Source organism: Pyricularia oryzae, chromosome 5 (genome assembly GCF_000002495.2).
Source record: "Pyricularia oryzae 70-15 chromosome 5, whole genome shotgun sequence".
Lineage (NCBI taxonomy): Eukaryota > Fungi > Ascomycota > Sordariomycetes > Magnaporthales > Pyriculariaceae > Pyricularia > Pyricularia oryzae.
This window is the reverse complement of record NC_017852.1, coordinates 2,579,273-2,600,816: the sequence shown is the minus strand read 5'-3', so window position 1 is coordinate 2,600,816 and position 21,544 is coordinate 2,579,273. Positions and strand designations below refer to the sequence as shown.

Genomic DNA, 21,544 nt, shown 5'->3' with positions numbered 1-21,544 from the left:
GTCCACACCATGGATCACAGATGCACCGAGGACAAGCAGAAAGATGCTTGGGCCGGACCATGCAATAACCTGATGACTGTTCGTACCTACTATGCCTTTTTTTATGCTGCTAAAGCCTCCCTGCCCGTTGAGAGCTTGTTCTTGCAAGATTACTTGAAAATGCCGAGGAGAGGTTGTCCAGATCCGCCACTGCAATGCGCATTTTCTCGTGTCGGCCAGAACCTGAATGCCAAAATGCTTCTTGATGGTGGTGTGTTGCTCCTTTTGGCTTTTTGTCAAGACTGCCACCCCCTTGTAAGCAGTGGCAATTCTGACGAATCCCAGGGAACATTGAGACCCGCTTTTCGTCATTTGGGAAATTATCGATGCCCACCCCACGGGAAGGAAGCAAAAACCAAGGCCCACAGGGGTTTCTGGGAAGTGGCTTGGCGCCTACGGGACCAAGAAGGAAGTCACGGAGCAACCTACCTTGTCGCTTGGTAGACACTGGTAAGGAAAGATGCGCCGGGCGAGTACCCGTACCGTACAGTACCGCATTTCATGTCAAGTTGTGGTTGTCAGGGCCGGCCCTGCTCCTTCTCCCCTGAGTATGGCAGGTGCGCAAAGGCAAATTGGCAAGCTGGGAAAATAAAACCTCTTGTCCTCCCCCATCTGCCCGGTACGCGGTTTGTTTTCCTTTACTCTTCACCCCCAACTCATTACGATCGTTCCATCAAGACTTTACGAGCTTCTTTTAGCAACATAATTTTGTAATTACTTCTTTCTGGTAAGCATTTGGTTTCTTTTCCATCGTTGGCATCTTCGCAGGCTTCCCTCCCCCATAGCTCGTGCCCGTATCAGACAACAGCTTTGCCTGGGCTTCCAGCTTCCAGCAAGTCAGATGCTGCTCAGATCCTCCCCAGAATAGCCATCAGGCTGCCTTGTTTCACACATCCCACTCGTCTACACACATTCCAGCCCCAACGCCCCAAACCCCGCGAGATATCTTTCCGCAGTCCAACAACTTACTAACATTCCACCTCAAGTCGCTTCTTCAACTTTTACGAGTATTGCTCAGTCTCGATTCAACCCACCAACCATCAAAATGAAGTTCACTCTTTCTGCTTGCGTTGCCGTCCTGGCTGCCATCGCCGAGGCTCGTGTCCAATTCACCAACAGCAACTTCGTTGTTGAGGCCGGCAAGCCCTTCGAGCTCACCTGGTCCGGCGCCACTGGTCCCGTCACCATCTCCCTCAAGGATGGTCCCTCCACCAACCTGAGGACCGTTGAAACCCTCGTCAGTAAGTATTATACCAACTACTTCAAATTTCTACGCCCGATGCTTACATGATTGTGCTTCACTAGGCAACGCCTCTGGCGGCAAGGCCACTGTCACCCTGGACGCTTCTCAGCTCAAGTCTGGCACCTATGCCTTCGGCATCAAGGACACTTCTGGCGAGCCCGAGAACTACTCGCAGCAGTTCAACATCGTTGGTACCGGTTTGGCCTCAACCACTGCTTCTGGCACCACCACCGCCGCTTCCACCACTGCCGCCTCGTCGACCGCCAGCATGTCCACTCTCTCCACCACTGCTCGTCCCACTGCTGCCAATGTATCTTCCACCGCGTCTTCCACCGCCAACTCTTCGTCTACCGCTGCTAGGACCAGTAAGTTTTCTCTTGGAGTCCATTCATGAAACAAAGCACAACCTCTAACCATGTTATCCCTAAATAGGCGCTACCTCTACCCCCGCCTCTACCACCGCTAGCTCGCCCCCCAACACTGGTGCTGGCTCTCAGCTCCAGTCATCGCTGGCTCTGGTCTTCCTCGGCGCTGCTGCTTACGTTTTCCTGAACTGAAGCAAAGATTCGAATTATTGGCTTGTGGCGTATGTGGGGTGCTTTCGGCGCAGGGTGTTGCGGGCATGGCATAATTCAGTACAAAACATGAGTCGCGGGGGTTCTCCCCAGTGAGCTCAGGTGGCACATTATGGTCTTTACAGTCTTGTATTGTAACATCTTTGATACGGGATCAGAGTCACATAGTCTCTCCCGATAATTAACTGCCCGACGGCGACACCCGTCAGGAGCTTGCGTTCGCTTATGACAATACGATGATCAACTTTTCTACAGCAAAATGTGTCCATGAACCTTGGGTGAGATAGTGGAACGCGCAATCGCGGCTGTGCGTGCAAGAATCTGTACTACCTACGTTTTAGTGGGTCTGACTAGAGACGCATGTAACCGACGGTTCGTTCCACGCTTTCGGGCAGCTGCACGATTGCATTGTACACTGGCAGTTCGCAATGTGCTGGCTGGCTTTATCTAGAACTAGTCTAGGGTCTAGAACTATCTAGTCCTAGTCGTAACGCTTTGTTCTCGCCTCAGTCGAAGCAGCTGCGCCGAATGTACAGTACATATTTGAATGCCTCTAGCACGCGAGACATTTGGGCCCACAAACACCCGCGAGGGGACAACCTGGGTCTGGGCCTAGCCCACGGAAGATCAACCTTACCCATGAATTTGACTACTTGCTTCTTCTTGTCAGTCTGATTTCTTCTCACGAACTACCATTGCTTCTCAAGTTCCGCTTATTCGGAGCTTCTTTTCGATATTTCTGCTAGGAAAAAAAGGGATAAACTGAGGTTCCGAGATTTATCACCGGCGCGATACAGTTGTAATATCACTCGGTGTATTAGTACTATCCGTACACATTTCTTTTTTACTATTTTATACTTGCCTTAACCAAAAACGCATAAGCGTGCTGCCCCGAGTCCTAAACTGACCAGACGCCTGCAAAGCACCCCCGGACCTGAGCCTAAAATTATAATGAAAATAAATGATAAGGACAAGATGGAAACAAAAAGCAACATGGAAAAAGAGCAAGCCAGGACGCCGTAAGTGTGAGAAAGAATAGCGCTAATTGATACACCTTTCATGAACGACCGTCTCACGCGGACAGATCTTCGCTGCTACTGCCGGAAAACTCGTTATCCTCACCCTGACCACCTCCATAGCTGGGCTGGTCCACGCCCCTGGCCTCGCCAGCGGGCGACCACGGCGCGACTTCCTCACACCCCTTGGGGACCCTGCACCGGTCACGCACGTTGCAAGTCTTCCAGAGCACCTCCCTGACCTCGCTGAAGACCCTATCGGGGGCGTCCATGGCCCAGATGACGTCCAGGTGCTCGTACTCGTCGAGGACCCTGCTGTGGACAACGTTCACGTGCGGCTCACGGCCACGCTCGAAGCGGCGGAGGAGCTTGCGCCCGTCGACGAGGTCGTCCCGGCCGCAGACCCAGAACGCGAATGGTGGGGCCTGCTTGTTGTACCACGCCGTGGCGCCAAGCGGGCGTCGGCGCTGCTGCATGGTCTGGTGGTGCTCGTCGGTGCCGGCCTCCGGGTCGGGGCTAGGGCTCGGGCTCGGGCTGTGGATGTTTTTCGGATCGACATTCTCCGGGTCGAGAAGGAGGTTGCTGGGCCAGCGCTGCGGAGGATCTTCGCCCGGACCCGTGGATGCCTGTTGCTGTTGGGCATCCGTCTCTTCGTTGTGTTTGTCCTCCTCCTCCTCGGCTTTCCACTCCTCCTTGGTCGCCAGGATGCACTTATGGTTTGCGAAACACTCGCGTCCGAGCCACCACCGCATCGATTCGGCTGAGACGTAGACGGGGGCGAACTGGAAGAAGCGGTCTCGGAGGCCGCGATCCCAACGCGTGTCGGTCCAGTTGAACAGGAACGAAAAGACCTTGTAGCCCAGCTTGCCGTAGATTCGCGGGTTGATGACGCTGTGCATGGTCATCATGAAGGGGATGAAGGCGTGGATGCCAAACATCAGGCGGAACATGGACGGGGTGATGATGCGCATGAACTTGAAGTACATCTTGCCGATCAACGGGCCAGCATAAGCCGCCGGCGCCAGGGCACAGAAGACGCTCAGTTTCTCACCGAGGTCGGGTCGTTGCTCTTTGGCCAGGGCGACAAAAGTCTGCGTGGTGCCTTGGGAGTGGCATACCAGACCGATCTTTTCGAAACCAGTCTCGAACTGTACCCTAGACGTGAGTGCAGTGAGGTCAAATACGCCCATCTGTCGGATATTCCAGCACCACATCCGAGGGTCGGAGTATTTGAGGAGGGTGTGTTTTGGTTTGAAGCCGCAGCGGTTGTTCCCAAGCCAGACGTCGTAGCCGGATTTGCACAGGTACTGTATAGGAGATGCTGGTCAGCCGAGGAGCCCTTCATCTACGCCAAGGGTGAGTAGGACGATAAGGCGTGGATAGGGCTCATATAGTACTTACAAAGGCCAAAGAATCATCATCATTCACACAATAAGCACCGGCGCTTTGTAGTAGGCCGTGCATCAAAAGCACCGGGAACCTCTTCGGTCCGTCGGGGTTCCTCAGCTTTCTCTTGGCGCCGGTGAAAACTTCGGGGCCTCGTTCTTTCCGTTGCTTGGGTTCGAGTTCTTCATACTCCCGCGGATCGTAGACATGCCAAAGGTCAATGATGAAGCCGTCCTCGGTCTGAACCTCAAACTCTTCTACATCGAGCCCGACACGACGGGCGTAGTAGCCAACATCGCACTTGATGGGATCCGGACCACCCTCTGTGGGGATGTAGCCATCACCGTCCCGATTCTCGGCGTCCTGAGGCGTCCTGTCAGGGGACCCGCGCCGCCTCCACCTACGCTCGAGCTCCTTCCGTACGGACGCACGGCGCTTCTCTTCCTCGTAGAATGGGCGTTCTGCGTCCGGGTTCTTGAGTAACATGTACTTGAAGGCGCGGCTGCAAAACGGCGGTATGCTGGTGAACAGGGAGCCCAGAACAATGACGCCTAGGAAGCCAAGCGAGAGGAAAAAGGACGAAACGCGGAATGTCGTGCATTGCAAGTTACGCATCAGACTCGGAGGACCATAGAGCGGCAACGGCGGGAACAGCGGGTTCGTGTGCGATGGCGGCATTGACTTGGTCAGGTTGCCTTGAGTCGACTCCTGTATCGACTTGGCGTTTTTCGTGTTGGCGCTCCGCTCATCAAGGGGTACAGCCACCTCTCCCTTCTCGTTAGGGGACGCATCTGGCCCTGCTCCTGATGCCGCCTTCTCTCCAGCAGAATTGTCGGCGACCGAACCGCTGGCATCGGCCTTCTTCCCCCCATTCAATCCTTGGTTGAGTTCGTTCAATCTGTGAGCCTCCTCCAGTGGCACACCGGGTAACCTATCGCCGTTGGAGGTGACAAGGACGGTATCCTGTGGAGAAACGAAGCGGGCCTCTACGGCAGGATTGTCGTCTTTTACACTGCCGCCAGACTTTTGAAGCGAGAGCTTCTCTGACTGTTTTGCAAATTCGCTGGCGCCATCTGGGAGCCTGCCGTCCGAGATTGCACGCGCAGATGGTGGTTTTTCAGACTCTCCACCGTGATTGTGTTGCTGATTTGTGCTACCCTCGGGCGCGATGACGTCGGTGTTGGCGACCATGCTGCCGTCACGTCACGGGCCCCTGAAAGCGGCAACTCCGCCCACACAACCCGCGGTTTCTTTCTGAACTTCTGAACAAGACCGTGTGGTGTAATGCTTGCTGTCGATGCCTCCTGTGTTTGTTCAAATAAAGACTGAGCGCTTTGACAGACTAGACCTAGACTAATTCTAGGCCTTGGACATTTGAAGTCGCCGATTCGTGGATTCCTTCCTTTTTGTTTGCGGACAAAAGAAGAAAAACAAAATATAGAATAAAGAATTTTAAGAAAAATACCGCCGTAAAGCTGAAGAGAGAGAAGGAAGGAGACACGCTGGACTGGCTCATGGAATTAAAGATGACTTGGGTATTGATGTTTTTGTTCAAAGGCAGAGAGGTTCGCCTTAATTCGACAATTTCGAGTAGAAAGGGGCGGTGCACCCCAGCAAGGGCGGGTATTGTATGATGCCTGGAAATTACACTAGCGGGAAGGGGTCCTGCGGTAATCGGCGCTAATCAAGTTTTCTTTTCGATGGCGCAGACGTCATGAGGAAAAGTGAAACAAAAGCAATGAACATTAGCAAGGAACAAAAGACAGGATCTAGCCACCAGAGACAACCGTCGTCGTTCTTTTATTTAGAAACTGGAACAGTTCATCAGCCTCATTGCGGGTATAACGCCTGGCTGTTAGGCGATTCTTTGATTGATGGATTGAATCGCGTATCCATCAAGCTTTCGTATAACCCGATCCAATCCAATTGGACCGGCGGGTGCAGTTCCCTTTTTCTTGACGGTGCCGGAAATGCATGACCACCCACGATGCACTTCTTCATCTCTACTATACAATAAAAGTAGCCGGCAGTTTGCAATAACTCCACTGTCATGCGGACCCATCGCAGCCCGCCACGCTGAGACTTTCGAGTCGGCGACGAGTAGAGGGCGCCCCTCGGGGGGTCACGTCTGCGTCATGCTGCATGCATGCGGATCTTGGGGAAAGCTGAGACCGTTTTTGTAGGTGGTGAGCCGCGAGCAACGATTGACCTGGCAGGATCGAGACCATGCATCTATCTGTCAATCCGTTGTGTGAATGCCTAGTGGAAATAGAGAAGTGGACAAAAAAAAACGCAGGATAATTATTATAAAACAACATAAAAAGTGGGAAGAAAAAGAAAGGGACCAAAGACAAGCAATACTATTCAAACTTGGATGAGGTCAGAGACAGTCAGTCAGTCAGTCTCAAGCCTCGACTGGTAAGACCGCGGCCTGATGTTAAATCACCGTCCGCCGGCAGACTACCTTAGCTTGGGTGCTAGGAGTAATACGATCCCATCTCCAACGCCGTGTCGTGCAGTAACGTGGGTGTCGTCTGAACTGACAGCCTCCAATCGGGCAGGTACATACCCACCTACCAAGCAACCTCTAAGTAGGTAGGTTAGGTACCTACCTAGGTAGGTAGGTAGGTAAGCTACCTTCGATTGGAAAATATCTGGTTGGCTTTGAATACACAACAAAGAGTCCAAGCATTGAGTTTAGGCAACCGGCAAGTTAAAGAGGTTGATTGCATGCACGCTTCAAGTTAAATTACGGATAGCTTATTCCAATCACCAATCTCTTTAACAACCAATTATACCAACTTTCTGGTCGATGCCCCTTTAGAATTGGATAGTGCAGAATAATAAAACAAATCCCATATCAGTTCACGTGAGGGGGGTTCTTGAAGTTCGGCGCTTCAGTGCGTTGAAAAACGAATGAACGCCAAGTTGCAGTCGGGTGCGGAGCGCGCGCTAGAGGCAGAAGAGCTTTTGTAGTTGGGTACAGTAGGCAGTTAAATATCGGTGCGTATCGCACGGGGCACGGCTCCCCCACTCGGCTTAGAGTCGCGCCTTGTGCCGAGGCCCAAGTCATCGGAGCTCATCCCTGACGATGCGTTGTGCCGCGCCAAATTGGGGAATTGCACTCGAAGAGAAGCTCCAAATTAACAAGAAGCCGGGGGGTCAGGTCCGGACACACTTCAATTCACACAAACTTCCAACAATACAACCCAACCCGGCGTGTGCTTTGGTTTGGTGACGATACCGACATTTCGCATCGAATGACGATGCTCCCCGTGAAGGTTTCGGGGTGCTAGAATAGTCAAGCCAGTCCAACAATCGCCCGCCGGCTGCCGAACTGCGCCGCGCCATCAAATTATCGCATACCGAACCCTGATTGCAGCAACACAACACCTCTGACACCCAAAAGCACGTCGCTCACCATGGACCCGGCGCAAACCCGGAAGAGAAGGCGGAGGCGGCGCCAGGACAAGCTGCCCATCTCGGCACGTCTTGCTCTTGACGACCATGTCCGCAGAGATGTAGGCATTTTGTCCGAAGACTTGTTTGCCGACCTCTTCCCCCACCTTTCCCCGGATGAAGTGCACGAAGGTGAGTGAGATTCGACTCAGACTATGACCGTCCCATTCAGTCCGACCTCTCTCCCGCCGTGTCTCTTCTCACCGACTGACACCGACGTGCAGACGATGTCTACTATGTTGCCATATCCCCCTGGATTCCTGGCGCTACCCCCGAATCCATCGACTGGACCATCGTCGCTGTAACAAGGTCGACTGCCCTGTCACACTCTACCGTCCAATTCTCACCCTCAGCTTCAGCCCTTGCCCTGCAAACATTCGCAACCAGCCTACAGCGTGTCGCACCCTCGAAGCTGTCAAGCCACAGCAGAAGCGGCATCGATATACTGGTGCTCGACGCACTCGCTCTATCGCTCGACACCGTATTCGTCAGCCTCGACGGCGAGCTGGCAAAGCGCTTGGAACATGGAGAAGGTGTCTTTCATAGGGAGCACCCCATCGGCAAGGGATCTGCTACACCACCCTCGCCGGAGCAAAAGCTTGCTGCAGCCGTCAGAGCTGCATTGGGTACGCTAAGGGTTGTACATTCCGGGGATCTGTTCCCCTTGCCTTTGCCACCGCACCCCATTACCCATGTTCCCCCGAACCCAGGGAAGGTCACCCTCTGCGAGCCCGTTGCGCAGGGCATCCTGTCGCCCAACACCAAGATCATAGTCTCTTCTGGCCGCTCTCCTCTAAAAGGGAACCGTGACAGAGGTTCCCGCCAGTCTAGCCGGATGCTTGACGGTGTGGCCGAGGCCGATGAGGATACAGCAAACGACGCATTCTTTTCGGCAGCCGAGGAGCGTTACAAGACAGAGGCCAGTGAGACTGCGGACGAGAGCGCTGCCACTAGTGCATCCGAGACAGAGCTGTCCTCGGGTGACATTGACGACCTGTCAGACGACTCTCTTGACGATATGATATCTTTACAAACGCCAATGCTTCCCAGCAATGCTAGTGGAATCTCCACTGCGCAGGCTGGTACGCCGATGACTATTGGTCGTGGGAGGAAGACCAACGGGATGGCCACTCCTGGGTCTGTCTTTTCGTCTTTCACGGCCACTACTGCGCGCCCAGATCGGCCCCGTGGTCGCTTGTTCAAGGCCCAAGGGCTCGTGAAACCTATACCTCCCGAGCTACTCCACCCCAAGCCGTCGGCCGAGGACGATGATGAAGCTCATATCTACGTGGACGTTAGCCACCTGTCGAGAATTGGCTGTTTCTCTGGTGACTGGGTCCGTGTGGAGGCTTCGGCGGCCCCTCCTGCGAATGGGTTTGGTCCCTTTGCTCTGGGCAGTTTTGGAGAACCAGACGCCCAGGAACCAGTCTGGAGACCTGCAAGGGTTTTCGGGCTGCCAGAAGGATATTCCAACCGACCAGTCAGCCGGATACCTAGCTCCAAGCACCGCGGCCGCAGTTTGTCCTTCTTCGAGTCGCAAGTGCAGAAGTCGTCTGGTCCTCTGGCGTATGCATCTCCTATACTACTGGCGAATCTTGATCTTCCATCGCATTTACGCTTGTTGCCACTCAAACGAACAATACCACACCACGGAAACGGGCCACAGTCGCAAGCGACAGCCATCGTGCAACCGCCGTACGCGCGGGGAGTTGTTGTCCAACAGGTGCGCACTCCGCTGACGTCTTCGAAAGATGTCGAGGTTGCTGTGATCGCCGGGCTCAAGTGGCACTTTGAGAAAAAGCTCCGTGTCATAAAGGCTGGTGACTTGATAGCAGTGCCTATAGACACTCAGCTTGGTCGTACAATGAGGGAAACTTCAAACGGCGAAGGCTCTGCCATAGACAACATCTTGTCCCTGGCTGAAAGCTCCAACAGCGGAACAGCGGCCAGCCGACGGGGACTAAAGTACGATGAAGTGGCTTGGTTCAAGGTGTCTCATGTTCAGACACAAAAACAGGACGCCGCTGACCAGGATGAAGACCTTTGGGGCTCTGCAGCCTGTGTCGAAACGACGATGGCACACTTTGAGTCCTCGGGTATGGTCAATGGGCGGGTTCCTGGCGTTAAGGACAGCAACTGGCCCTACTATCTGGGTCTGGTCACTCCGCCGAATCCTGGATCGGACTCTTTGCCCGTCGCAATTTGTGAACCGGCTCCGAAACACATCTCTGCACTTCGCAGACGTATGCGCAGCCTGCTCGCTGCGGCAACCAGCAAGAGGGCTATACATCTCAAAGCACCAGCTGTTGCCATCTTACTAGTTTCGACCCAGCGTAATATCGGAAAAGCTACGCTGGCTACCGACACATGCCGCGATATCGGGCTGCACACATTTACAATTAATGCTTACGACATTCTCAATGAGGGAGGAGGCGGTGGCAGCGATGTCAAGACTGACGGTACTCTGAAAGCTCGGGCCGAACGGGCATTGAGCTGCGGGCCGGAATTCTGCGCGCTGCTGATACGGCACATCGAGGCTCTCACTGCAGACCGAATGGCAACCTCCTTGAGGAGCATCCTCTCAGATGCCAGAGTCCTAATTGCCACTACGACAGAGCCTGACAAGATACCTGATGGTGTGCGTGGTCTCTTCACGCACGAGCTTGAGATGACGGCTCCCGACGAAGGCGAACGTGAGGGCATCCTTCGTTCGATCGTAGACCAGCGCGGCATAAACCTGGATCCGGGCGTTGACCTCGGCGGTGTAGCCCTCAAGACCGCTGCTTTGGTAGCCGGAGATCTGGTTGATGTAATCGACCGTGCCATTGTCGCTCAGCGCTCCCGGCTTGAGTCTCTGGCAGAGAAGGCGAGCCAGAGCAGACAAGGAAACCAGCCGGCTGTGACACTCCGGGATGTGCAGGTTGCGGGCGGCACGGCTGTGAGAGGTCTGACCAAGGGTGACCTGGACACGGCCGTCGAAGCAGCGCGCAAGAACTTTGCCGATGCCATCGGTGCACCCAAGATTCCCAGCGTGACTTGGGACGACGTAGGTGGCTTAGGAAATGTAAAGGACGCAGTGATGGAGACGATCCAGCTCCCACTCGAACGGCCAGAGCTGTTCGCCAAGGGCATGAAGAAGCGGTCAGGAATACTCTTTTACGGTCCGCCCGGAACAGGCAAAACACTGCTGGCCAAGGCCATCGCCACCGAGTACAGTCTCAACTTTTTCAGTGTCAAAGGACCTGAGCTTCTTAATATGTATATCGGAGAGTCCGAGGCCAACGTGCGCCGTGTCTTCCAGCGGGCGCGTGATGCGAGGCCTTGTGTGGTCTTCTTTGACGAGCTCGACTCGGTCGCGCCCAAGCGTGGAAACCAGGGCGACAGTGGCGGTGTCATGGACCGCATCGTCTCTCAGCTGCTTGCCGAGCTGGATGGCATGTCTTCTGGCGACGACAGCGGGGGTGGTGTATTTGTGATTGGTGCCACCAACAGACCTGATTTGCTGGACCAAGCACTCCTTCGACCTGGACGATTCGACAAGCTGCTGTACTTGGGCGTGTCGGATACTCACGAAAAGCAGCTGACAATTATGGAAGCGCTGACCAGGAAGTAAGTCGACCCCAATGTGGGCTCTATTGGGCCCTTTTTTTTTTACAAGGTATACATAGATTGGCTGACTGACATTACCTTGCAATCTAGATTCACACTCCACCCTTCAGTATCCTTGCGGGCCGTGGCGGAGAAGCTGCCATTCACATATACAGGTGCCGATTTTTATGCGCTGTGCAGCGATGCCATGCTCAAAGCAGTCACGAGGCAAGCGTCACATGTGGACGCCAAGATCAAGGCCATGAGCGCCGAGAGGCAGCAGGAGATCACCACGGCTTACTTCTTTGACCACTTCGCAACCCCTGAGGACATCGATGTCATGGTGACCGAGGAGGACTTGCTGGCTGCGCACGAAGAGATGATTCCCAGTGTGAGTGCCGGCGAGCTGGCGCACTACGAGCGGGTCAGGGCGACCTTTGAGGGTGGAAGAGACAAGCAGCAGCAGCAGCAACAGCAGAGAAAAGACTTGGGTGCGAGAACGGTGTCTGGCGCCTCGTCGGTGAAAGGCAAGGGCAAAGGGAAAGGGAAGGCGATTGCTTCATCATCCGGCGGCGAGGAGGAAGATAGGCAAGACGGCGTCAACGGGAAGGCTAACAAGGGAAAGGGCAAAGCAGTGGCATCGGGATACGGATCAGGGGGCGATGATGAGGGCTTGTACGATTGAGGGATAATATATGTATGGGAGAATGGTGGCATCTGAGCAGGATTTTAATAGCCTAGAGAGAATAGAAGAAATGAAAGATGATTGTAGACTCTGACGGGTAAATCTCATCCGGATACCATTCATGTGTATATGATTCAGTACTTCTTTCTGCTGCGGAGCCAGATCGACCACCAGTACTAGCCGGGATATACTGCGTAAACCCAACGCCTGTCTACATGTTGACCTATATTTTTTCCGTATTCAAGAAAAGAGACACTTGATAAATCGTGTTCTATGATACAACGCGATATATGGAAAATCAAAAAGAGAATTCAAAAAAGAAAGTTACGCCCGCATCAATTCCGTCATGTCCTTCATCCTATAATCTAGTATCGGAGTGACCCAGTCATCCTCGACCAAAGAGTACGTCTCCTTTGCGTCGTCCTTGGGCTTACGCGGGTTGATGGCCCAGTATCCAAAGTCCGCGTCGATGGCCTTGAGGTAGCGCATCAGATTCTGCCAGTAGTTTGCGTCGCCGACGCTGGGGTGCGCGGGTGCGCCAAACTCGCCGACCCAGACGGGGGCGACGTCGCCCTCGACCAGGTAGGCCCAGTTCTCGCGCATCGAGGCGACAAAGGAAGGGTAGGGCCGCTTGCTGTAGCGGCCCTCGCGCGAGCCCCAACCAGACCAGGCGTAGACGTGGGCCGAGTAGACGACCCGGTCGTCAACGTCAAGGCGGACTGGGCGGTCGCGGGCGCCGCGCAGGTCGTTGCCGGACTCGGTGCCGCCAACGATCATGAGCCAGTCGCTATTCATCTTGAGCAGACGGTTCGCGCAGCGCTCCGCGGCGGTGGCCCAACGGTCCCAGGTCATGGTGCCCCAGACGCCGCGGACCTCGTTGCGGAGATCGGCGCCGATGACGCGCGGGTTCTCGGTGAAGCGGGACATGACCGTCTCCCAGTGGGCGATCCAGTCGTCCTCGGTCTGGGAGACGCGGCACAGCGGGCCGAGATGATCGTTGGCCCAGCCGGCGTCGCAGGGGTCGGCGCCGCAGCACCAGGTGGCGTGGGTGATGTGGTTGTTGATGATGACGGCGATGCCGGCGTCGGTGAGCGCCGTGACGACGGCCTCAAAGACGTCGAGGGCGCGGCGGCCGATCAGGTCCGGGTTCTGCGAGACGAGGTGGGGGAGTATGGGCGGGTTGGCGATGACCATCTCGTCGGCGTAGGGCAGGCGGACCGAGTTGAAGCCCATGCGGCGGATGGTCTGGGCGATGACGTCGCGGTGTTGCATGTCGAGGCCGCTGGGGACGAAGAGCTCGTCGCTGGCGCCGTACCAGTTGACCGACGAGAGCTTGAACCGGCGGCCTTTGGAGTCGACTACGTCACGCCCTTTGGCAGACAAGGGCAGCTCATAAGTGTCTATGAAGGTGTTTGCAATGGGCGGGAGCAGTGGCCGTTGAGCGAACTGGCGGGATCCGAGGTCTGGTTCCCAGGGCACACCAATGGCCGCCTCGGCCTTCCACATGTAATGGAAGTAGCCGCCGGCGAAGAGGAAACCGATGAAGAGGAACTGGAGCATGGTTTCCTTTCGTTTTGTTTTGTATTGGGTGTTGTTGATTCTCGTCTGTTGTCGTGCTCAGCTAGGGAGACAGGTAGGTAAGGTAGGTAGGTATGTAGAGGTGGTGGGTATCGATAGGTTGGTGGGCTTATTCTTGGCAGTTCGAGCGTTTTCTTATCTTCTTTGCTTTTGTTTCTTCTTCGCCCTCCCTTCCTTGTTGAAGCTGCGTCGCAAGTTTGGATGGTATAGAGGCAAAATCAGTCGGCAGTCGGTCAAGTCGACAAGCAAGTGTGGCACGGATCGATCGGCGGCATCCGCTTCTGAACTAAATTCGTCCCCCAGCGGCCAGCGCCAGCACGAGGCTCTTCACCCAACAACCAACGCAACTCGACCCGTCTCCATATAGTTGACGGGGATGATCCGTCGAGCAATTGAGGCCGTCGCAGCGGTTGTTTGATGTCAATGAGGGGACGTCGTTGGGGATTTGTTTCTTTTTGCAGACCTCGTGGTCAACGGATGACTCGGGATCGAGGTACCTAAGGTCAGTAGGTAGATACCTAGGTAGGTAAGGTAAGGTACAGCTAAGGTAACTTAGCTTACGAAGCTACGAAAGGCGGGCGGGAAAGAGAAAGGGTGTGGTACGTCACGTCAATCTTGAATTAGGTAAGATCCATGCCGATTGCTGCGAGGTTGAACCAGTTGCGCGTGGGGAAACGGAGTAGCACCCGATCGGAAGCACGGGTGGGACTGACTGGAAGTGGGGCAAATGCCGAAAATCCTCCAGAAGGGACTGAAAGAGAAAGCAAGCGATTGAACAGTCGAGAATGTTGATCCCGATTTGATTGAATGCCATGTCACCAACATGCGCGCGATGAGGTCTAAATTCCATTTCGGTCGGTATACTTGATTGATTGAAATTTTCACGTAGTAACATTGGCAAAAAAAAAAAAAAAAAAAACATTACGGTAGCCAGAACAGCGAGTTAATCACTACCCAGCATTAACCACCACCCTGCTTTGTTTAGTCGCAACAACAATCCCTATCAGATGCAAGTATTTCACAAAGCCTTCTCATTTGATTATAGCAGGTATGTCATACTGTACAGATAAAACGATTCTGCCTTGCCTAGTTGATAGTCGGCATCCTGGGCTGTGCTCGTTTTCTCTTCGCGTCAGCATGCAAATACGCGTATTCCGTTTTCTAGCGTACCGAGCAGCAATCACCAACAATGAGTGAAATAGCTCCAGTACCAAGACTTGGAGCCCACAGCCTTCCCTCAACAACAAACTTGGCAATAAAAATATACATGTACAGCGCCAGTGATGCTGCTCTATATAAGACGCCGACTATGGCACCTCTTGAATGCCTCTTGCCAAAAGAGAATGGCTCATAGCACGGCAAAGCACACCACAGAACAAGTCACCAGCTAGCCATCTTGGCCGACTTGACTGCCAAAACTTCGTTCTCCTTCCAGACCCGAGCCATCATGTCCTCGTTCAATCCCTTAACCGGCCTTATTGGGCTGTCCGTATTGGTCTCCTCAGCATTCGCCAGCCCAACCCCTGTGGTCCATAGGCGAGCAGGCGCCATCACCTGGCGGTCATGCTCTTCCGAGTTCAACACCACCAACCCTGGCGCCGTGTGCGGTAACCTGGACGTGCCTCTAGACTATACGGGCAAGGAGTCCAGAGAGATGCTGCAACTGGATTTGATCAAGATTCCTGCAACCAAAGGGGTGTCCAGGGGCAGTATCCTGTTCAACCCCGGAGGCCCAGGCTACCCTGGAAACGAATGGCTTGACGGCTCGGCTGCGGTGTTACTGGCGTTAGTGAACTTTTTTTTTCTTTTTTCTTGTCAATTTCAGTCTGTATTTCATCTCTGTGAACCTCGTCATCTGCTGTCAAGGGCTCAACCGAGTCACATCTTGTCTATGTACCTGGCTTTCAAGCTGACCAAGAATGGCGACAAAGTGCCACTGGTGGACAACATGACCTCATCGGCTTCAACCCTCGGGGCACCGGAAAGACGCTGCCTGTCAACTGCTTTGACGAGGAAGACCCTCAGGATGTTCTCAGGAAGCTCTCAATCGATGAAAGGCTCTCCCATACAGGAAACTCGTCCGACGTGGCCCCGGGCAGACTATGGGCCACATCCCTTCAGATCTCTGAGGCCTGTGCCAAAAAGAACGCAGAGAACGGCAGGTTCCTGGGTACTGCCTTTGTCGCACGAGACATCATCCAGATCGTTGACGCCCTGGATGAGGACGGGCTCCTTCGATACTGGGGTATGTCCTATGGCACTTTGCTGGGGGCTACTTTGATAGCCATGTTTCCGGACCGGATGGACAAAATAGTGCTGGACGGCGTAATAAACCCGTACCTGTGGTGGCACTCGTAGTAAGTCCTTGTTTATTCTGAGTCTCTTCTCGTCGGGTTTGCGGGCCGTCACAGTGCTAACTTATAGCATTCCCCCCAATTTTGCAGCAGCGAAGACCAACTGGAAGACATGGACGACACCTTTGGCGAGTTCCTCTCTCAGTGTGTCGCCAATGCAGATCAGTGTCCTCTTGCTGAAAATCGCAGAAACCAGACTGTTCAAGACCTCGAAGTTGCAATCAGAGATCTCCTCGAGCACGTGAAATACAACCCCATTGTAATCCCCGACTCGGCCGCGCTATTCGACTACAGCCAACTCAAGAACGCCATGTTCGTGAGCATGTACGCCCCGGACCTCTGGCCCAGTCTTGCCCGCGGGCTCGACGTCCTCCTCACGACGCCCCTCGACACCGCAGCGCTGACCGAGCTCGTCACCGGCTGGACGTCCACCTTTGGCGACCTGTCGCCCTTCGCCACCTTTGCCATCCGATGCAGCGACAAGGTGCAGCGCGAAGAGTCTCTGGACGGCGTGCTGGCCAAGATGAAGCCCATTCGCGAATCGAGCTGGGTAGGCGGCGATGCCATGGACGCCGCCAGCATGATCTGCGCGCGCTGGCCCTTTGAAGCCGCCGAGCGCTATCTCGGCGACTTCAACGCCAAGACGGCCATCCCGCCCCTCGTCATGTCCAAGACTTTGGACCCCGTGACGCCCATCGTCTCGGCCCGCAACGTCACGGCCGGTTTCGACGCCGTGCTGCTCGAGATTGAGGGTGGCGGCCACGCATCGCTGACTCAGCCTTCCACTTGTGCCTTGAAGGCTGTGCGGGACTACTTTGGCGAGGGGGAGCTCCCTCAGCCGGGGACAAAGTGTGAAAATGATATTGGTTACTTTCAAAGTCCCGAAGCCGTCGTGGAGGCTTGGACAAAGCTGTTGCAGACATTGGGGTAGAATCTCACTGTCAGTATACTGACTTTGTGTCCTGGTTCTTGGTCTGCTTTCCTTATTCTGTGCCTGGACTCACGCCGCACGTTCCTTTTTTGTTGTCTCATTCGGAGGACGCTCCCACTCAACCTTTTTTTTCGGTCCTTTTCTCTCCTCGATTTGTTGTCTCCCTCCACACAAGCGGCCACCAGATCTTCCAGCCATTGCAGGTGCTCAAAAATGGCAGTCGTCTTTTACTTGGAATTCATGTACTAGAACTAGACTAGACTAGTCTAGAATGACATGAAGATAAAATGATATAAAAACAAGAGGGATGATGGTTGGTAGATCAAAAGCCCAAGTTGTCAAAAGAGCGTGGAGTAAGCATGGTTCACTGTCCAGCGCCTTCCTCAGCCTGGCTTTCTCCAAGAGGTGGAGCGACACAAACTAATCCAGTCTTACCGAGCTTTTGGGTATTGAAATGACCTTTTTGGCTGCTAAAACTATGCTGATTTTATGCGGTAACATGTATGAGAACTTGGATAGTATCATACAGACTTACATAGTAGGTTTGCGTATGCGCACGAGTAACAATCGAGGGCCTGTGCGTAATACTCGTCAGAGATTAATTTTAAATCTTGTTTTTTATCATTAAGTTTCATCTATTTTTGAATTTTTTTTTTCCCTTCCAGAGACAAAAAGAACCGTCTTCTATCCCTCTTATCAACAAGCCGAACTATATGTAACTCAGATTCTGTTCATAGAAATTGGGCTCACGTCTCCCATGTCCCTGGGGATATTATTATCCCTTCCGCCATACATTTCGCTCGAATCCCACCTCACATTCTGCGGCGTAGGTGGAGGTCTTGGGGATGAGAATGAGCGCATCGGCGCGTGATACCTCGCAGCCTGGCCCAGATAATCGGGGGTCCGACGGCCGCTCGGCGTGCTGCCGTCATTGTTGTTGTTAATATTGTTGTTTCGATCATAAGTCGCGCCCACCGACGGCTGTTTGGCTGGTGGCGGCGGCGACATTGATATCGAAGTCCCCGGCGATGGTGATACCGAGTCGTCCATTTGTTTCTTGCCCGTGTCACGGGATAGCATCTCGTACGAGCGTCTGTTGTTCTTGATCATATCGAACCGGGCGTCTGCCGAGACGAACTCGGGCTTCCTGCGCCCCAAAATGCTCATGAAAAGGTCTGACCATGCAGTCATCATGGTCCAGCGGCCCAGGAGGAGTAGAAGCCAAAAGCCGTTCATCTGTTGAGGATCATAATTAGAAGTGTCCTGGAAGCAGAGCGACGAGGATGTGGTAAAGCTGACTTACGCCCAAGAGTAAAAGCACACTGAAGGCAGTGGCTTGGCTCATGACAAGCTTGCTAGCCTCGTCGAAGCACTCTTCCCTGTTGTTCGGGTTCAGGAACAGGCAAGTAAGGAATTCCTTCGCCGTTTCGGGTTTCTCCCGGATGTTCTCGACGGTCCTGTCCTGGAAGACGAAAACGATGGAAAAGTAGACTACATCGGCAACAATGATCAAGACAATCAAGATGCCTCTCCACTGTAGCTCGACAACGCGGCGAACTCTGCGGTATGTCTGACGAGGAGACAGGGACTTGACACTGTTGGCCGTTGTTGGTAGGCCAGATCCCCCCGTCGAGGAGCTGTTGTCGGCCAGCGAGGCGAGGTAGACCTTGACACAGTAACCAAACGTTCCAAACTGAATTGCGATGGTGAAGCCAGCTGGAAATCAAGACACGCGCTTTTGTTAGCAGTTTGAGACAGGAAGACACGGGCCGATGATGGAAAGGGGAATCGAAGGCGACCTACCAAACACAAGCAGTGGAATCCACAGGATGGCCAAACTGTTCTCGTGGTTGACGTGACACGTTGAACCGAATCGAAAAGAGACACCGCTAAACACTAGGGTGAGGGTGATGCCCAGGAGGGGAATTCCCCAGCCGGCGGCATGAGCAAACCACATAAAGGTTTTGCCGGCGACGGTGCCCCAGCAGATTTGTAGATGAAGTGACAGCGCTCGTAGAAAGATCCACATGACACCAAGCCAACCGCCGAAAATGAGGAAAGCGCCTGAGGCCGCGCACGTCGAACTTGACTTCATGTCATGGGGCGTGATGGCATCGGCGCATTGATCTGGATCCGCTGCTAGAGGAATCACAAAGCCAAGCTGTCGTTTATTGTGTCAGGATCCCATAGTTCGAACAGACATATCTGAATTGGGAGAATTGACAAGCACTTACGTTCATCAACACCACACCTAATGTCAGGCAGATACTGAGGTAGTGCCTGTGTGTCTTTTCAACGGGCAAGAAGGCCCACGAGAGAAGCAGGAATATGCAGGCGGCAGTCGAAACAACAGCTACTATCTCTGATACCCTGCCCAGAACGTTGAAGCTCTCGGGGTACACCCAATCCGTCATTGGGCATGGAAGGCAGCAAGTAGTTGTGCCGATTTCCGAGCATAACCTGCCGTTGATGACTGGAAGGGGATAATCAGCAAGACAAGAGCCACCAACTTGAGAGCCGATTTCGCTACTCACAGCCAGTAGTGTTCATGAAATTAGCCGCGTTCAAAAACGGCCTCGGGCAGCCGTTGAATGCCATTGTGATTAAAGTTTGATCTCCTGTCTTCTTTCGTGATGTGAAGGATAAAATGGCAAGGCCCCAACGTTTCCTCCACGGGGCGACCTTAGTTGTATAATGCGCCCGTCACTTTCGAGATCGTTTGTACTGATATATAAATATGTCTCGCTGGTTCCTCTGGTGTAGCCCGGCTGGACTGCTCGAAGGGCCTAAACAGGTAAAGATCCCTGGCTGTTGGTCGCAAGCGTAGGTGGCAACTCGGACCAGTCAACTTTGTAGAAACTGGAGTCGTTCTCGGGTGGCACAGAGTCGGACCGCGGTTTGCTGTATAACACTGGAGGCCTTAGAGCAGCGGGCACTGCCCAAGCTGATTCGATCACCAGGCCGGTCGTCAGGTCCAAAAGAGGAATGATCAGGAACAAGCCCCAACGGCGGGTATGTACTTTTTTAGGGAGATATTTTCGTATGTAAAGAGAGTGTTATGGTTCTGTATGACCAAGTGACTTTCTCCAGGGCCCCAGCCTCAAAGCCAGTGGGGATTATGACGGGGACCTTTTGTTAAGGACAGACGACATCGGACGGGGAGGAGCATACATAGAAAACGATTCAAGAAGGTTCCGGTTTCTCGAGGCTGGTGGGCCATGCGAGGGAGATGGGCGAGATATGTACTGTATATTATCATGGGCAAAGAGAATATGGGTCAGTCAAGCAGTGCGCACACCGGGGAGGACCAGGAATCCGGCTCGGTGGAGGCGATGAGGGTAATCCCAAGCCTAGGCCAGCAGGGGGTGTCAGCATCTCGAACCACTGTGAGGAACAAGAACCAAGCAGAGGTGCAGCACGCGTGGTGGAGCCCAAGATCGGTAAGCTCCATTGGTCGGGACCCTGACAGCAAGGGACTGCGTTGTTCAGCATGCCAGGGCTGATCAACATTGTCGTACATGTATGGAGGAGCAAAATATATTACGGATTAGATTTGTGTTTTGTCGTTTTTGATACGCTCCATACCCATTCCAGCATCATATTCTGTTATGTTTTGCTGGTAGGGGTAGTTGGCCTGGTGTTTAAATCAGCCTTGAGATTTTTTTCCCCTTCCCCTCATAAGGTAAGCATTTATTTCTCTGGCTGGGCTGTCAGCTGTCATTGCCGTTGTTGCTGTCAGTTGCTCGACTACTCTCTGCAGAGGGGTTGTTGTAAATTTCTTCCTTCCCTGAGCAGTAGTCCCTCCCTCCCTCCCTCCCTCCTTCCAAAGTGGGTGGTGGCAAGGAGACGGGAGTGCGTCTGCACGTTGTTCATTGGTCCGACGGCGCACAGGGGTCATTTGCCCGGTGCCCACCACACCCAGCTGCTTGGTGAAATCCAACAGGGGTTTGCAGAAAGATGGGCTGGGGGGAGATTCAGGGGTTCCCAACCACTGGAAGACACCCAAACCAACGAAAAGGTTTTTTTTCGAGGAGGCAAGTGAAAAAAGATTGGGTGATGATTTTGTGTTACTAAGTGCTCATGGTATAACTAGTGGGCCAGTTACCATCGAGTTCGCGCCTTTTCTGCTGAGACGCTGTCAAGTGATGAAGTTCCAGAATGACTTCATAGGTTTACTGTAGAATTTCATCCGATGTTCACCAATATGCAACTGACTCCTTGTATTTTATCCAAAACTTGCAGGTGGTATTAATCTCATGTCTTTTTTACCCATTCACAATCACTCTTCTTTACGTGTATTCTTTTCCACACAAACAAATGGCAAAAGAAAAATGGATGCCCTGTAAATACCAGGGATGGTCGCAGACCGGCAGCATAACCTTGGTTCCATTGTGCCTACAGTATGGCGTTGTTTTGAAATGGTGTGAGGTTGGGTACAAAAGGGGCCCCGCCAGGAATTATTATTCTGGTTGCTCTGGGAAATATGCGGTACCATGGTTGTTATTCCCTGGGTTTGGTGAATTCTCATGGATCGATCCGAGCTGAATTCGTATCTAGCTCAACTTGCTCGAGTTTTACGCAGTTCTGGATTTGGAGGTAGGTATTCGTCCTTTGAGCCGCCTTGGTATTTTTGAGCGAAATAAATATCACCAACCAGCACACCAACAACGAACCCGATCCTCCCAATGGC

At 53.5% G+C, this 21,544-nt stretch overlaps 8 protein-coding genes across 8 annotated transcripts; 5 read left to right on the top strand and 3 right to left on the bottom strand.

The window, feature by feature from the left end:
* Positions 1-8: 8 nt before the first annotated feature.
* MGG_17435 (uncharacterized protein) lies at positions 9-493 on the top strand (the record flags this gene model as incomplete). The annotated part of the gene is made up of 2 exons (XM_003718482.1): positions 9-250; positions 336-493. Coding segments are annotated over 2 exons (400 nt in total), but the record flags the coding sequence as incomplete, so codon positions are not given.
* Positions 494-1,084: 591 nt separating this feature from the next.
* Positions 1,085-1,839, top strand: MGG_00527 (uncharacterized protein; the record flags this gene model as incomplete). Its single annotated transcript, XM_003718481.1, has 3 exons — positions 1,085-1,280; positions 1,345-1,647; positions 1,715-1,839. The coding sequence occupies 3 exons, from the start codon at positions 1,085-1,087 to the stop codon at positions 1,837-1,839; spliced, it is 624 nt and encodes a 207-aa protein (XP_003718529.1).
* Positions 1,840-2,575: 736 nt separating this feature from the next.
* On the bottom strand, positions 2,576-5,887 carry MGG_00528 (sterol esterase 2). Its single transcript, XM_003718480.1, has 2 exons — positions 4,275-5,887; positions 2,576-4,180 (listed from the first exon to the last, which is right to left on the bottom strand). Exons 1-2 carry the CDS (start codon positions 5,448-5,450, stop codon positions 2,930-2,932), a joined length of 2,427 nt encoding a protein of 808 aa, XP_003718528.1. The 5' UTR covers positions 5,451-5,887; the 3' UTR covers positions 2,576-2,929.
* A 1,437-nt stretch (positions 5,888-7,324) lies between these two features.
* Positions 7,325-12,085, top strand: MGG_00529 (peroxisomal biogenesis factor 6). The gene is made up of 3 exons (XM_003718479.1): positions 7,325-7,850; positions 7,943-11,327; positions 11,418-12,085. The coding sequence occupies exons 1-3, from the start codon at positions 7,682-7,684 to the stop codon at positions 11,989-11,991; spliced, it is 4,128 nt and encodes a 1,375-aa protein (XP_003718527.1). The 5' UTR covers positions 7,325-7,681; the 3' UTR covers positions 11,992-12,085.
* MGG_00530 (endoglucanase E1) lies at positions 11,966-14,174 on the bottom strand. The gene has a single exon (XM_003718478.1). It carries the CDS (start codon positions 13,549-13,551, stop codon positions 12,316-12,318), a length of 1,236 nt encoding a protein of 411 aa, XP_003718526.1. The 5' UTR covers positions 13,552-14,174; the 3' UTR covers positions 11,966-12,315.
* Positions 14,175-14,376: 202 nt separating this feature from the next.
* Positions 14,377-17,343, top strand: MGG_00531 (uncharacterized protein). The gene is made up of 3 exons (XM_003718477.1): positions 14,377-15,354; positions 15,501-15,926; positions 16,014-17,343. The coding sequence occupies exons 1-3, from the start codon at positions 15,017-15,019 to the stop codon at positions 16,852-16,854; spliced, it is 1,605 nt and encodes a 534-aa protein (XP_003718525.1). The 5' UTR covers positions 14,377-15,016; the 3' UTR covers positions 16,855-17,343.
* A 21-nt stretch (positions 17,344-17,364) lies between these two features.
* On the bottom strand, positions 17,365-20,084 carry MGG_00532 (uncharacterized protein). The gene is made up of 5 exons (XM_003718476.1): positions 19,389-20,084; positions 19,089-19,327; positions 18,658-19,015; positions 18,158-18,570; positions 17,365-18,090 (listed from the first exon to the last, which is right to left on the bottom strand). Exons 1-5 carry the CDS (start codon positions 19,450-19,452, stop codon positions 17,575-17,577), a joined length of 1,590 nt encoding a protein of 529 aa, XP_003718524.1. The 5' UTR covers positions 19,453-20,084; the 3' UTR covers positions 17,365-17,574.
* A 27-nt stretch (positions 20,085-20,111) lies between these two features.
* MGG_17434 (uncharacterized protein) lies at positions 20,112-20,499 on the top strand (the record flags this gene model as incomplete). The annotated part of the gene is made up of 2 exons (XM_003718475.1): positions 20,112-20,294; positions 20,449-20,499. The coding sequence occupies 2 exons, from the start codon at positions 20,112-20,114 to the stop codon at positions 20,497-20,499; spliced, it is 234 nt and encodes a 77-aa protein (XP_003718523.1).
* Between the last annotated feature and the right edge of the window lie 1,045 nt (positions 20,500-21,544).

Bases quoted from the DNA above. Each gene is read 5' to 3' on its own strand.
- MGG_00530 (XM_003718478.1), bottom strand. From the start codon at position 13,551: ATGCTCCAGTTCCTCTTCATCGGTTTCCTCTTCGCCGGCGGCTACTTC.
- MGG_00529 (XM_003718479.1), top strand. From the start codon at position 7,682: ATGGACCCGGCGCAAACCCGGAAGAGAAGGCGGAGGCGGCGCCAGGAC. The intron at 7,851-7,942 runs GTGAGTGAGATT...ACCGACGTGCAG, and splicing joins CCCGGATGAAGTGCACGAAG to ACGATGTCTACTATGTTGCC. The intron at 11,328-11,417 runs GTAAGTCGACCC...CTTGCAATCTAG, and splicing joins ATGGAAGCGCTGACCAGGAA to ATTCACACTCCACCCTTCAG.
- MGG_00531 (XM_003718477.1), top strand. From the start codon at position 15,017: ATGTCCTCGTTCAATCCCTTAACCGGCCTTATTGGGCTGTCCGTATTG. The intron at 15,355-15,500 runs GTTAGTGAACTT...ATGGCGACAAAG, and splicing joins TCGGCTGCGGTGTTACTGGC to TGCCACTGGTGGACAACATG. The intron at 15,927-16,013 runs GTAAGTCCTTGT...CCAATTTTGCAG, and splicing joins TACCTGTGGTGGCACTCGTA to CAGCGAAGACCAACTGGAAG.
- MGG_00528 (XM_003718480.1), bottom strand. From the start codon at position 5,450: ATGGTCGCCAACACCGACGTCATCGCGCCCGAGGGTAGCACAAATCAG. The intron at 4,181-4,274 runs GTAAGTACTATA...TCTCCTATACAG, and splicing joins ATGATGATTCTTTGGCCTTT to TACCTGTGCAAATCCGGCTA.
- MGG_00532 (XM_003718476.1), bottom strand. From the start codon at position 19,452: ATGGCATTCAACGGCTGCCCGAGGCCGTTTTTGAACGCGGCTAATTTC. The intron at 19,328-19,388 runs GTGAGTAGCGAA...ATCCCCTTCCAG, and splicing joins TTTCATGAACACTACTGGCT to TCATCAACGGCAGGTTATGC. The intron at 18,091-18,157 runs GTAAGTCAGCTT...GATCCTCAACAG, and splicing joins GTGTGCTTTTACTCTTGGGC to ATGAACGGCTTTTGGCTTCT.